The sequence below is a fragment of the Podarcis pityusensis genome (assembly GCF_964106645.2).
Source record: "Podarcis pityusensis genome assembly, chromosome: 10".
In the NCBI taxonomy this organism is placed as follows: domain Eukaryota; kingdom Metazoa; phylum Chordata; class Lepidosauria; order Squamata; family Lacertidae; genus Podarcis; species Podarcis pityusensis.
The window spans coordinates 2,826,500-2,840,788 of record NC_138035.1 but is presented as its reverse complement, the minus strand read 5'-3'; the positions used below and the strand labels follow the sequence as shown (position 1 = coordinate 2,840,788).

The 14,289-nt window shown below is 50.3% G+C and overlaps 1 protein-coding gene across 1 annotated transcript; it reads left to right on the top strand.

Annotated features, from left to right (window-relative positions):
* The first annotated feature begins 1,119 nt into the window (after window positions 1-1,119).
* LOC308457360 (uncharacterized protein) lies at window positions 1,120-12,608 on the top strand. The gene is made up of 8 exons (XM_080971121.1): window positions 1,120-1,266; window positions 3,401-3,604; window positions 4,430-4,695; window positions 8,137-8,282; window positions 9,393-11,504; window positions 11,571-11,676; window positions 11,743-12,162; window positions 12,205-12,608. The coding sequence occupies exons 1-8, from the start codon at window positions 1,193-1,195 to the stop codon at window positions 12,516-12,518; spliced, it is 3,642 nt and encodes a 1,213-aa protein (XP_080827247.1). The 5' UTR covers window positions 1,120-1,192; the 3' UTR covers window positions 12,519-12,608.
* Window positions 12,609-14,289: the final 1,681 nt, after the last annotated feature.

Sequence of the window (14,289 nt, the reverse complement as noted above, 5' to 3'; positions counted from 1 at the left end):
AGGGAAGATGCAGTGGGTTATATGGGGATTCTCGTACAGACTTGGAATTCCAGAACAGCGTGCTGTGTAGAGTTCTGGTCACCTCACCCCGAAGAGGATATTGTAGGGTTGCTAAAGGTTCGGAAAAGGGGCCATCAAAACAATCGAGGGGGTGGAATGACTGCCCTATAAGGAGATTTTGCAGCGGCTGGGGCATTGCAAGAGGCAACGTGTTAAAGGTTTGTACAGAGAAAGCAGCTGGAGAAAAAGTTATTCTGTCTCATAACGCTAGAGGTTGTGGGCATGTAATGATGCTGAAAGTGGGAAGATTCAGGATGCATAAAAGAGAGTCCTTCTGCACACAGGTAAAAAGGTAAAGGTAAAGGACCCCTGGACAGTTAAAGGTAAAGGTAAAGGACCCCTGGATGGTTACATCTAGTCAAAGGTGACTACGGGGTTGCAGCACTCATCTCACTTTCAGGCTGAGGGAGCCGGCGTTTGTCCACAGACAGCTTTCCAATTCATGTGGCCAGCAGGACTAAACTGCTTCTGGCACAACAGAACACCGTGACGGAAACCAGAGCGCATGAAAATGCTGTTTACCTTCCCGCCGCAGCAGTACCTATTTATCTACTTGCACTGGTGTGCTTTTGAACTGCTAGGTAGGCAGGAGCTGGGGCAGAGCAACGGGAGCTCACCCCATTGCGGGGATTCGAACCGCCAACCTCCACAACCAAAGGCAACAATGAATACCAACTGCTGGAAACTGCAGGAACAGAGAGTGCTCTTGCGTTCCAATCCTGCTTGCTGCTTTCTCACCATGGTATCTGGTTGGCCACTGCAAGAACAGAGTGCTGGACTAGATGGGGCTCCTTCGGCCTGATCCAGGTGTTCTTATGCAAAGGAAGTCAGGCGCAGAACACACTTCCTGCTGTGCCTGCAGCCAGGGTTGCTTGGAGACACATCTCCCAAGGCTGGGAGCCCAGACCACAGGTGATGCTTTGAGGACCATTCCACCCTTGGGCTCGGGGGACCTGGCCCAGACGCTTCTATTAATGTTGCCAATGCATTCCGGATCAAAAAAGAACATCCGTTCCGTGTGATGTCATACTGGCTCCCTGCTGATTGGATGCGGCTCGGCAAAGTGCATTTGTGAGGTCAAGAGCGGTGGGAGAATGCGGTGATAGGAGTAGCATTGGGAGCCAAGAGGAGGATGAGATGGCTGCTCCTGCTACTCCAGATCCTTGCCACTGTCTGGCCCAGCCGTGCCATAGTTGATACTTGCGAGTAAGTGACGGGAACAGACAAGAGTCCAGCAGGAAGCTTAATGCTTCTTCACTTAGTGCCTAGTTAAACAATGGAACTCTCTCCCACAGGAGGCAGAGATGGCCACCAACTTGGGTGGCTTTCAACTTCATGGAAGAGAGGACTATTCATGGCTATTAGGAAGGCTCTGCTCTGTCTCCAATGCTGGAGGAAGCAGTGCTTCTGATTACTAGTAGCTGGGAACTGCAGGCGTGGAGAGGGCTCCATGTGCCTGGGTCCTGCTTTCTGGTTTCCCTTTGGGGTATCCTGTCCACTGTGAGGACAGGATGGTGGACTAGATGGGCCATTGGCCTGATCCAGCAGGCTCTTTTTGTTTCGTTATGGAAAGGAAGACCCTTCTCTTCAGATCTCCACACTGAGTATCCCATGGGACAAATGTTACAGAGTTGATCTCAAGTCAGTAGACGTGGCCATGGCTTTAGAATTATTGTTGTGCGTGTGTGTTCAGGGCAACAGAAGGATGTCCTGCGAAGGGGAAAGACACTTGTGTAGATCTTAATAATAATAATAAAATTTTATTTATATCCCCCCCTCCCCAGCTGAAGCCGGGCTCAGAGCAGCTAACAACAGTAAAGTAATACAGCATTCTAAAATCAATTCATTCTAAAATCTGTTCAAAATCAAATTAATGGCAACCATTGGGCTAGAGTTCTTGTGAGGATTATAGAAGGAGGGGGTCAGGCTGTGCCTTGGCCAAAGGCCTGGTTGAACAGCTCTGACTTGCAGGCCCTGCGGAAAGATGTCAAGTCCCGCAGGGCCCTAGTCTCTTGTTCCACCAGATCGGGGCCACGACCGAAAAAGCCCTGGCTCTGGTTGAGGCCAGCCTAACCTGCTTGTGGCCTGGGACCTCCAAGATGTTTTTGTCAGAAGATTGTAAGTTCCTCTGTGGGACATACCAGGAGAGGCGGTCCTGTAGGTACGAGGGTGTTGGGCCGTATAGGGCTTTAAAGGTCAAAACCAGGACCTTAAACCTGATCCTGTACTCCACCGGGAGCCAGTGCAGCTGGTATAGCACCGGGTGAATGGGATCCCGCAGCGAGGACCCCGTAAGGCGTCTCGCCATGGCATTCTGCACCCGCTGGAGTTTCTGCGTCAGTCTCAAGGGCAGCCCCACGTAGAGTACATCCCCACTTTGAGGATGGGCAAGCAGCAACAAAGTTCAAGACCTGCATGGACACAAAGGTTCGTGGATTAAGGAAGAACAATGTCTAAGGATAGTAGGGAGCAATTTAGGTGGGAACATGGGCCATGCCATTTTCTGCAGTGAAAACATTAGCTGGCACAAGGCAAGATGTTTGTTGCATTTACGCATCTTTGATCCAATGAGCTCTAGGGTAGTGCACATGGTTCCCCATCCCGGTCCTCATTTAATCCCCACAACAGCCTTGTAGGTTAGGCTGAGTGAGTGTCTGACCCCCAAGGCCAACACCACCAGTGAGCTTCATGGCTGAGAGGGCTAAGACCCTCCCTGCCCGCAGACTGTCTTGCCAGAGTGGTGCATGCTCGAGTTATCTCTCACTTGGACTACTGCAATGTGCTCTACCTGGGGCTCCCTTTGAAGGTGACCCGAAAACTACAACTAATCCAGAATGCAGCAGCTAGACTGGTGACTGGGAGTGGCCGCCGGGACCATATAACACCGGTCCTGAGAGATCTGCATTGGCTCCCAGTACGTTTCTGAGCACAATTCAAAGTGTTGGTGCTGACCTTTAAAGCCCTAAATGGCCTCAGTCCTGTATACCTGAGGGAGCGTCTCCACCCCCATCCGTGGAACGCCCTCCCTTCAGATGTGAAGGAAATAAGCAGCTATCCTATCTTTAAAAGATATCTGAAGGCAGCCCTGTTTAGGGAAGTTTTTAATATTTAATGCTGTATTGTTTTTAACACTCGATTGGGAGCCGCCCAGAGTGGCTGGGGAAACTCAGCCAGATTGGCAGGGTATAAATAATAAATTATTATTATTATTATTATTATTATTATTTGAACCCTGCTCTTGCCCCAGTCTGACACTCTGACCATTGCACCACACTGCCTCTCGATGTGCAGAACGGACCACTGGGAGCGAGGAAGCACTGACGACCACCTCTCTTTCCAGAGTCTGCGGAAGGCGCCCCTTGGTGCCAGGCCATGGTGGCGGCACAGGGCGGACTACGGGTGGGGCCGACGCCCTGCCGGGGGCCTGGCCCTGGATCGTCAGCTTGCAGCTGCCAACGTTGACAGGGCACAAGCACACCTGCGGAGGCGCCCTCATCACTGCCCGGTGGGTCCTCACAGCCGCCCACTGCTTTGGAAGCAAAAAGTAAGCAGGAGCCAAAGTGGCTGGGGATGGATGAGGCGAAGGAAGATGCCCCCCTGACTGACCATATGCCCTGACCACTGGGAGCCGGGCCATGTAGGGGGCAATGGGGAAAACGGGTGCGGGTCCCCAAGTATAAGGAACAAAAAACACAAAGCCGCAGGTAATACAATAGAAATACAGTGATACCTCGGTTCTTGAACGTAATCCATTCTGGAAAACCGTTCAGCTTCCGAAATGTTTGAAAACCGAGGCGCGGCTTCCCATTGGTTGCAAGAGCTCCTTGCACTCAGCAGAAGCGACATCGCATATTCGGGTTCCGTAAAATGTTCGAAAACGGAAGCATTTACTTCTGGGTTTTCGGCTTCCGAAACATTTGATAACGGAAGCTTTCGGGAACTGAGGTACCACTGTATATATAATCGTACGTGTAATTGTGACTTCTGAAACGAAGGTTGGACTAGGATGACCTTACACTACAATTCTACGATTCTACGATTAATAAGTATACCTGCATACAATTTAGTATTACAAAATATCCAAGCTGTGTCCACTGAATATAAAACAAATAAGTTCTCCATGCCTAAAAGTCTGATTACAAAGGAATGCCTTTCTGCCTGGTGCCAGAATATATGTAATGATGGTGCCAGGCGAGCCTCCCTGGGGAGTGCATTGCACAAAAGGGGAGCCACCACTGAAAAGGCCCTATTCGCCTGTTGCCGCCCTCTGGACCTCCTGGGTCCAGGTCAGTTCATAAGGGGAGAGGCAGTTCTTGGGGTACTGGAGTCCTGAGCTGTGCTCAGCTTCACAGCTTCTTCTGCTCTCCAGGAGCCTTCCGCACTGGCGCGCAGTGATTGGCGCTTCGAAGCTCTCCGTCCTCGGCTCGGAGGTCCACGTGCGCTACATCAAGCAAGTGGTGGTGCACGAAGCCTACCAGCCGACCACGCAGGTCAACGACGTGGCACTGATGGAGCTGGACCAGCCCATCATCTGCAGCGACTACATCCAGCCGGCCTGCATGCCCGACAGCACCGTCAGCGTGGCCGCTCTGTCTTTCTGCTACATCAGTGGCTGGGGACTCAGCAAAGCGAAAGGTGAGAGCCCGGCCAAGGCGGCCTCCCTGCCACACCCTGGCACCCGAATAGACAAAGCAGGTGGGGAAAGGTAGCTGAAAGGTTCCTCTGGGGACCTTGGCTGACCCCCTTTTACAGCAGGGAGAAGGAACTATTTGAGCTTGGGAGCCGCAAGCCCTTCTGGGCAACTTTCCAGGGGCCACATGGCAGTGGTGGGTGGAGCCAGGGGGAAAGTGGCCCAATTGGCAAATGTGAATTTTACCTATGTTGTTGTTGTTGAGTCGTTTAGTTGTGTCCGCCTCTTCGTGACCCCATGGACCAGAGCACGCCAGGCACTCCTGTCTTCCACTGCCTCCCACAGTTTGGTCAAACTCATGCTGGTAGCTTCGAGAATACTGTCCAACCATCTCGTCCTCTGTCATCCCCTTTTCTTTGTGCCCTCCATCTTTCCCAACATCAGGGTCTTTTCCAGGGAGTCTTCTCTTCTCATGAGGTGGCCAAAGTATTGGAGCCTCAGCTTCAGGATCTGTCCTTCCAGTGAGCACTCAGGGCTGATTTCCTTCAGAATGGAGAGGTTGGATCTTCTTGCAGTCCATGGGACTCTCAAGAGTCTCCTCCAGCACCATAATTCAAAAGCATCAATTCTTCGGCGATCAGCCTTCTTTATGGTCCAGCTCTCACTTCCATACATCACTACTTGTGTGCATACACACTACCTGTGTGCAGAAGGCTAATTTCTACACACACTCTCAATCTTCCTACCACACAAGCAAGAGGCACAGTACGAATTCAAGGCCACATCCTGGCCATGTGAAAACACTCGAGGAGGATGCAAAGTAGGGGGCAGTGGGGGAGGCAGGGATGGCCACAAACCTGGGTGGCTTTAAAAGAGGATCTGACAAATTTAAGGTGGAGGAGAGGGCTATCGGTGGCTACTAGCCCTAACGGCTATGCTCTTGCCTCCAGAGTTTTGAGGCAGAGGTGTTTCTAAATACCAGTTTGCTGGAAACCGCAGGAGGGAAGAGTTCCTCTTGTGCTCAGATCCTTCTTTTCGGTTTCCCATAATGATCTGGATGGCCCCTATGAGAAAAACAGGATGTTGGACTAGACCATCCACTGGCCTGATCCAGCAAGATCTTCTTAAGTGGCCTGGGAAAGAGGAGTGCCTGGAAAGTGTGGGGTGAGGAGAGGTCCAAAGGCCAGATCAGGAGGGCAGAAGGGTCTCACTTGGTCCTGAGCCTGTGGTTTTTCATCCCTGGTTCATATTAGTCATCACCACTCTCCCTGATGAACTGTGAAACCGTATGGAAATCTATACATTAAAGCAACAATACCAGCTTTTGCCAACTTGGTGGCTCCCAGATGTTTTGGACAATGTCTTCCATCGGGTCCTGTTTTCTGTGGCTAAAGAGAATTGTTGACCCAAACATCTGGAAGCTGCCTGGTGGAAGTTCTATTAAACCTTGCTTGGCTGGGTCTGCCCAAATCTCATGGCTTCGCCCAGTTGTTCCCAAATATTTATGGACCACCTTCCGCTTTGTTCCATGAAACTCACCCCTTGTGCTCCCCACCCCATAGAAAGCTTTATTCAGAATCGCCACCTGTACTACCCACAAAGGAAGATAATAGCACAATGAAATCCAAAACAGACACAACGAATTGCATATTTGTTCATGATGGCTCTTGCTCGACCTCCACAGTTGGAGGAAGCGATGCTTCTGAACGCCAGAAGTTTATTCTGATGTTCTGATGGAACCTCCAGGTTCAGAGGCAGTCCAGATTCCTCAGTCCTTAGGTTTATTTGGCTGCTCCAGCAGGCTGTCAACAACACTTTGGAGGTCCCGGGCCTCAAGGAGGCTAGATTGGTCTCAACTAGGGCCAGGGCCTTTTCAGTACTGGCCCCGACTTGGTGGAACGCTGTGTCACAAGAGACCAGGGCCCTGCGGGATTTGACATCTTTCCGCAGGACCTGTAAGATGGAGCTGTTCCGCCTGGCCTTCGGCTTAGACTCACTCTGACCCCTAATATGGGTTTTGGTATATAAATTTTCCCTTGGCTTTTTTGCTGGCCCATGTAGGACCAGCATGGATAGCTGGCTCGGGTGAATATCTGATGTTTCTTCCCTTTATGGTCTACTACTAAAATGAGGCTGCATTTTAAGCTGTATTTTAAGCCGTATTTTAATTAACTGTTTTTTTCTTCTTTTCTCTATTAACGTTTTATTGTAATTTATATTTTGTTTTGTGTGTTTTTTAAATGATATTTATTAAGAATTTTAGAATTAAAAAAAAAGAAAAAGAGAAAGAGAAAAAACAAAGGAAAAACAAACCACAATCAAACAATACAAATTGATAAAAATCAAAATCAAAAAATAACACAACACGATCAAAAGATAAAAATATGCCACAAACATTTAAAAACAAATCCAATATTCTCAAATCCTTAACTGTCATTAACTTCTTTCTTTGACCTCCTCACTCCTCCCTTTTTTTGTATCCTAGTTGTTAATTGTCACAGCAAATCCTTTCCATATTTCATAATATTCTGTCATTACATTACCTTAATCTATTTTAATCTTATCTTACTATAAAAAACCTTAAAACTTAAAACTTAGATCTTATTTATACCAATTTGTCATAACCATAATATTCTTACATAATTCTTTAAACATTTTTGCTAAAGCCAAATAATTTTGTTCCAACATTTTTCTAACGTTCATCAATTTTATAAAACAATCCTAATAAAAAAAAAATTTTCTTCCAATCTTCATCCAACGTCTCTTCCTCCTGGTCCCGGGTTTTGTCAGTCCTTTCTATCCCATCAATCTAGCACATTAACCTGGTAATCTTATGTCCGAGGCCCTTAAGTCCTATTGTAATTTATATTTTGTGTTAGCTGCCCTGAGCCTGGCCCTGGCCGGGGAGGGTGCGGTATAAATAAAAATTTACTATTATTATTATTATTACTACTACAGTCATACCTCGGGTTAAAGTAGCTTCGGGTTAAATCTTTTCAGGTTGCGTCCCGCGGCGACCCGGAAGTAACAGAACGGGTTGCTTCCGGGTTTCACCGCTTGCGCATGTGCAGACGCTCAAAATGATGTCACACGCATGCACAGAAACAGCAAATTGCGACCCACGCACACGCAGACGTGGGTTGCGTTCTGCTCAGGATGCAAATGGGGCTCTGGAACGGATCCCGTTCGCATCCAGAGGTACCACTGTATTATTATTATTATTATTATTATTATTATTATTATTATTTCTGATTGCCTCTGTTCAATGTCCCCAAAGTGGCAGTCCAGGCGATGTTGCTCCTTAAGGATCCTGGGGTGGGGTGGGGGCACTTCCTTTCCTCCGTGGGGCTTCAGTTGTAGCTGAAATTCCAGCATCACCTGTCTAGGAATAGGTCGGGGGGGGGACACACACCACAGACTAAAGAGTGCTCTTCCACTGCCAACAGGGGTGGAGGCATCAGACATGATGCAGGAGGCAAAGGTCAATCGCTTTTCCACCCAGACGTGCAACAGCAGCACCTGGTACAACGGGACCGTAAGAGAGAACAGCCTCTGCGCAGGGTACGAACAAGGAGGCACCGACAGCTGCCAGGTAAGGTGCCAATATCCTCGGCAGCTTCAGATATGTGGAACTGGGTGTCAGATTCAAGGATGCAGGAAACAGCCTTGTTCTGAGGATATAGGGCTCCAGCTCCTTTGGCTCACATCATCATTTGGGGTCATCAGCCCAGAGGCGTAGTGTTGGGGGGTCGGGGGCATGGCCCCACATGCACATTTCTGAGGGGGCACCCCCACAACAGGGTGGCCACAGCTGTGGGGAGGCAAGCCAAGCTGCACCCAGGCTGGGTCCTCAGGGGATGGGATGGAGTCTCCTTCTCCCCTTGGCTGGCGCATGCCCTGCCCATGGGCCAACCAAGAGGGAGGGAGGGAGAAGGTGCTGCTACCCCTTTCCCAGGAGAGGTGAGAAGCTCCTCCTGGATGGGGAGGGAGAGCCGTGTTCTCTGGGGCTCCAGTACAGTGTGCCGGCAGGCAGGTTGGTCCAGTGGGCAGGTGGATGGAAGCAGAGGGCAAGGAGTCTGCTGAAGGTGGGCTTCGTTCAGCCTCAGCACGGGCCCCGCATGCCCCCTGCGCATGCCCCCCAGCCGACCAGGCAGGGCAGCCCACACCTAGCCACTGCATCACACTGCATCTTGTGTGAAAGTGGCAAAGCACAAGTGGTAAGATCAGAGCCAGTGGTGGTGTAATGGTCAGAGTGTCAGACTAGGACACAGGAGACCAGGGTTTGAATCCTCAGTCAGCCATGGAAAATATATCTGTGCCCTATGTTTCTATTTAGTGACCACTCCTCTGTTGCGATATCTAAAGGGTTTGGGGAGCCCCCAATACACTTCAGTTTGCCCTTTAGAAAAACCACACTCACTTTGGCCACAGGCAGGCTGAGATGCGGCCTCCAGAGAGCTGAGCATGGGCCAATGTGGCTCTCGCTCGCCACCCACCGCCAACAAGGCAAGGCACCCATTTTACACCCTTGACTCAGCCATGGGAGACAGTCAGCATCTCTTCGACCCGTGCAGCCCTTCAGCTGCCCGGCGCTTCTGGAAACTCCGCAACGCCCCAGTGGCCACCCCTTTCTTCCCTCCTTTCGAGACAAATGCAATCGGTTGCTCACCCCCAACTTCTTCTGCATGTCTTGTCGCTGCAGGGAGACAGTGGGAGCCCCCTCATGTGCAAGGAAGAGGCAGCTCAGCCATTTTGGGTGATTGGAGTCACCAGCTGGGGCCAAGACTGTGGCAAAGCACACCGGCCTGGAGTCTACGCTGCCACACAGCCCTTGTATGCCTGGGTGAAAGGGTGGGCAGGACCCATGCCCCAGCCCCCACCCACCCCAGAGCCTGCCGCTTCGGCACCCCGGAAGCTGAAGACACCTCACGTCACAATCTATTTCCATCCTCCGACAAACCCTTTCCATTGGTCTGAGACCAGCAGCAAGCCCACAGCCTCATCTCAGCCGAAGCCACAAGAGGAGACCACATCCACAAGCACATCTCAATCCACGCCCACGCCCGAAACCAAGCCTGAAACCACATCCCAACCCACGCCCGAAACCAAGCCTGAAACCACATCCCAACCCACACCTGAAACCAAACCTGAAACCACATCCCAACCCACGCCCGAAACCAAGCCTGAAACCACATCCCAACCCACGCCCGAAACCAAGCCTGAAACCACATCCCAACCCACGCCAGAAACCAAGCCTGAAACCACATCTCAACCCAAACCCACGCCAGAAACCAAGCCTGAAACCACATCTCAACCCAAACCCACACCAGAAACCAAGCCTGAAACCACATCCCAACCCACGCCCGAAACCAAGCCTGAAACCACATCTCAACCCAAACCCACGCCAGAAACCAAGCCTGGAACCACAACTCAACCCAAACCCACACCAGAAACCAAGCCTGAAACCACAACTCAACCCAAACCCATGCCCGAAACCAAGCCTGAAACCACAACTCAACACAAACCCACGCCTGAAACCAAGCCTGAAACCACAACTCACCCCAAACCCACACCAGAAACCAAGCCTGAAACCACATCTCAACCCACACCAGAAACCAAGCCTGAAACCACATCTCAACCCAAACCCAAACCCAGAACTCCAACCAAGCCCACAATCACAATTCATTTCAGGCCTGCAACCCCAACTCAAACCAAGCCTGAAACCCAATCTCAACCCAAACCCACGTCAACACCTCCAACCAAGCCCACAATCACAATTCTGTTGAGGCCTGCAACCCCAACTCAAACCAAGCCTAAAACCCAATCTCAACCCAAACCTACGTCAACATCTCAAACCAAGCCCACAATCACAATTCATTTGAGGCCTGCAACCCCACCTAAACCAAGACCCCCACTTCCACCACAGGCAAAGCCAGAACACATACCTCAACCTGAGCCAGAGACCCCTCCTCTGCCAATGCCCAAAGTCCCACCTCAGGCTAAGATACCAACCACACCTGAACCAAATATCACAGCCTCACCTCAAAGGAAGCCAGAAACCACAACTAAACCAAAGATCACACCTCCAACAGACCCAGAAATCATACCTCAGCCAAAGCCTGCATCCCCTCCTCAAACAGATCCAGATGGCATACCTGCATCTCAGCCACCTCCCAACCCCCCAACTCCACCTCAACCTGAGAACAGCACTACGCCAGAAGTGAAGCTCCCGTCCCTACCTCAAACTGTGTCCAACACCTCACTTGAACCCAATAATGAAACACAACCTGAGATGGAGCTAGATGTATCACCTGAGCATGAGCATGAACATGAGCACAAGCCTGGAGGACCAAATGTGTATGAGTATGAGTATGAGCATGAACATGAGCATGAACATGAACATGAGCATGAACATGAGCATGAACATGGGACAGGAGAGCCTTATGCATATGAGTACGAGCATGAGTATGAGGCTGGAGGGCCACCTGAGCATGAAACCCCACTGGAACCCACGACGGAAGTGTCATCGGAACCTGTGACAGAAGCCCCATCAACACCCACAACAGAAGCGACATCGAAACCCACAACAGAAGTCCCATCAAAACCTACAACCGAAGCTCCATCAACACCCACAGAAGCCCCATCAAAACCCACAACCGAAGCTCCATCAACACCCACAGAAGCCCCATCAAAACCTACAACCGAAGCTCCATCAACACCCACAGAAGCCCCATCAAAACCCACAACCGACGCTCCATCAACACCCACAGAAGTCCCATCAAAACCTACAACCGAAGCTCCATCAACACCCACAGAAGCCCCATCAAAGCCCACAACTGAAGCTCCATCAACACTCACAGAAGTCCCAGCAAAACCCACAACCGAAGCTCCATCAACACCCACAGAAGCCCCATCAAAACCCACAACAGAAGCCCCATCATCACCCACAGAAGTCCCATCAAAACCCACAACTGAAGCTCCATCAACAACCACAGAAGCCCCATCAAAACCCACAACTGCAGCTCCATCAACAACCACAGAAGCCCCATCAAAACCCACAACCGAAGCCCCATCAAAACCCACGATGGAAGCCCCATCAACACCCACAGAAGTCCCATCAAAACCCATGATGGAAGCCCCATCAACACCCACAGAAGTCCCATCGAAACCCACAACCGAAGCTCCATCAACACCCACAGAAGTCCCAACAAAACCCACAACCGAAGCCCCATCAACACCCACAGAAATCCCATCAAAACCCACAACCGAAGCTCCATCAACACCCACAGAAGTCCCATCAAAACCCACGATGGAAGCCCCATCAACACCCACAGAAGTCTCAACAAAACCCACGACCGAAGCCCCATCAACACCCACAGAAGTCCCAACAAAACCCACGACCGAAGCCCCGTCAACATCCACAGAAGTCCCAACAAAACCCACGACCGAAGCCCCATCAACACCCACAGAAGTCCCATCAAAACCCACAACCGAAGCTCCAACACCCACAGAAGCCCCATCAAAACCCATGACAGAAGCCCCACCAGAACCCACCACGAAAGCCCCAGAACCTCAGCCCAAACCAGAAGCCCCAGCTGCCCCCAAGCCCCAGAAAAATACCAATACCACAGTGGCCTCTTTCTTCAGACTGCTTCAGAAATTCTTGCATGCTGCCAGGGAGGAGAAGTTGACCGAGCTGGAACTCAAGAAGAAAGGTGCAGATTCTCTCCCGGATTCAGGAGCGGAGAAAGGGAACCCTTGCGCACAGACGAAGAACTCCAAAGCGCCCCTGGCACGCGAGTGCCTCACCAAAGTCAGTAGGTCTTAGCAGAGCGACTGCCAAATAGTACCCCTAAGAGGAACTCTTGTGTCAGATTTTGTATTGAATCCAGAAGGAAATAAACTTTTATGTTTGTTACCTGCGTGTGATGCTTGTCTTGACACACTCAACCACCCTCCTGAGGCCAGTTCTGCTCAGCACCACACTCTGGTGTTGTTGGCCACCTGAAAAACTGGCTGCTTGTATTCTTCCTCGCTGTATTGTAAATTGTAAGGTGCGGGGGAATCCTACGATTGCGTGCAAGCAGACAGGAGGAAACAAAGGCAGCCACTGGGGTTGTCTTTTACGACCGTTAAGTGGTGACCCCACTGGGCGTGGTAATCCAGTCAGGGGAAAAGGGAGGCAGACTATGTTTAGGGCACCTTTTCTAGCCCTTCCCCCTTTTGGGGGTGAGCAGAGTGGATCCTAAAAAGGGCTGCTCGGTCATGGATACAGCTGCTGAGCTGCTCAACTGCCTTGTTCCTTGAATCAGAACGACTGAATCTGTATCCACCACCCATGTGCCGGTTCATGACTAGGGGCTTCCAGATTTCACAATCCTGCCCCCGTTACCATTTGCCGATCGCCATGGGACTTTTGGGGTTTGGGTTGGGTTTTTGGAAGATGCCTGTGTGTAAATTTATTTTGTGTGTAGATCAGTACATGCTGACCAACGCAGTGTCTTCGCAGTAGGGCTCTGTTCCGATGGCATGAAGTAGTCACAACAAACCGGTAGATTCCCATCTGCTGCAGCCTTCACAGGCGTTGTAACATACCGCTTGTTATCATCTGCCTGTTCTGCCGTTGAGGACTTCTTGGATCATTCTTTGTCTAGCTCCTTCCCTTTGACCTTACCGCCTTGGGTGACCCTGCTGGGAGTGCGAGATTCCCGACGGCTTCGCTCACAAGGGTCATAGGAACATGCTAGCCCACTCACCACAAGGTGATGATCGAATGAGTGGGTGTCTAATATGGGACACAGGTGGCACTGTGGTCTAAACCAACGAGCCTCTTGGGCTTGCTGATCAGGTCGGTGGTTCGAATCTCTGTGATGGGGTGAGCTCCCGTTGCTCTATCCCAGCTCCTGCCAGCCTAGCAGTTTGAAAGCACACCAGTGGAAGTAGATAAATAGGTACCACTGTGGCAGGAAGGTAAACGGCATTTCCGAGAGCTCTGGTTTCCGTCACGGTGTTCAGTTGTGCCAGAAACAGTTTAGTCATGCTGGCCACGACCTGGAAAGCTGTCTGTGGAGAAATGCCAGCTCCCTCAGCCTGAAAGCAAGATGAGCGCTGAAACCCCATAGTCGCCTTTGACTGGACTTGACCATCCAGGGGTCCTTTCTTTGTCTAATCCTCTTTCAACAGCCACCTACGCTAGTGGCCAAAATTGTGGAAACCTTTTGGGGAAAGTGTATTTCCGAGGTTTGATGGCTCAGAACATCACTTTCTTTTGGAGCAATACCATAAAATTATATATCAACGGAAAGGTAATTTAATGAAGAATGTAGTGCAATAACTTTTATGGATTATTTATTACAACAGCAGTCATAAAGAAGAAATGTGAAGCACATAGAAAAAACCAATATATACAAAAATTCTCACCACGTCAGTTAATATTTAGTTTGGTAACCTTTAGCTTTAATTACGGCATTACAACGCCTTCCCATGGAGTGAACAAAGTCTTTTAGTTCTGCAGCTGTAATAATGTGAAACCAAGATTGAATTATTGCCTCTATTAATTGGGTTTTATTGCTGGGTTGCTTCTAACAGGTTTCTTCAGT

Coding starts and splice junctions, on each gene's coding strand:
- LOC308457360 (XM_080971121.1), top strand. CDS start 1,193: ATGAGATGGCTGCTCCTGCTACTCCAGATCCTTGCCACTGTCTGGCCC. Junction 4,696..8,136: donor GGGACTCAGCAAAGCGAAAG/GTGAGAGCCCGG, acceptor CACTGCCAACAG/GGGTGGAGGCATCAGACATG. Junction 8,283..9,392: donor GAGGCACCGACAGCTGCCAG/GTAAGGTGCCAA, acceptor TTGTCGCTGCAG/GGAGACAGTGGGAGCCCCCT.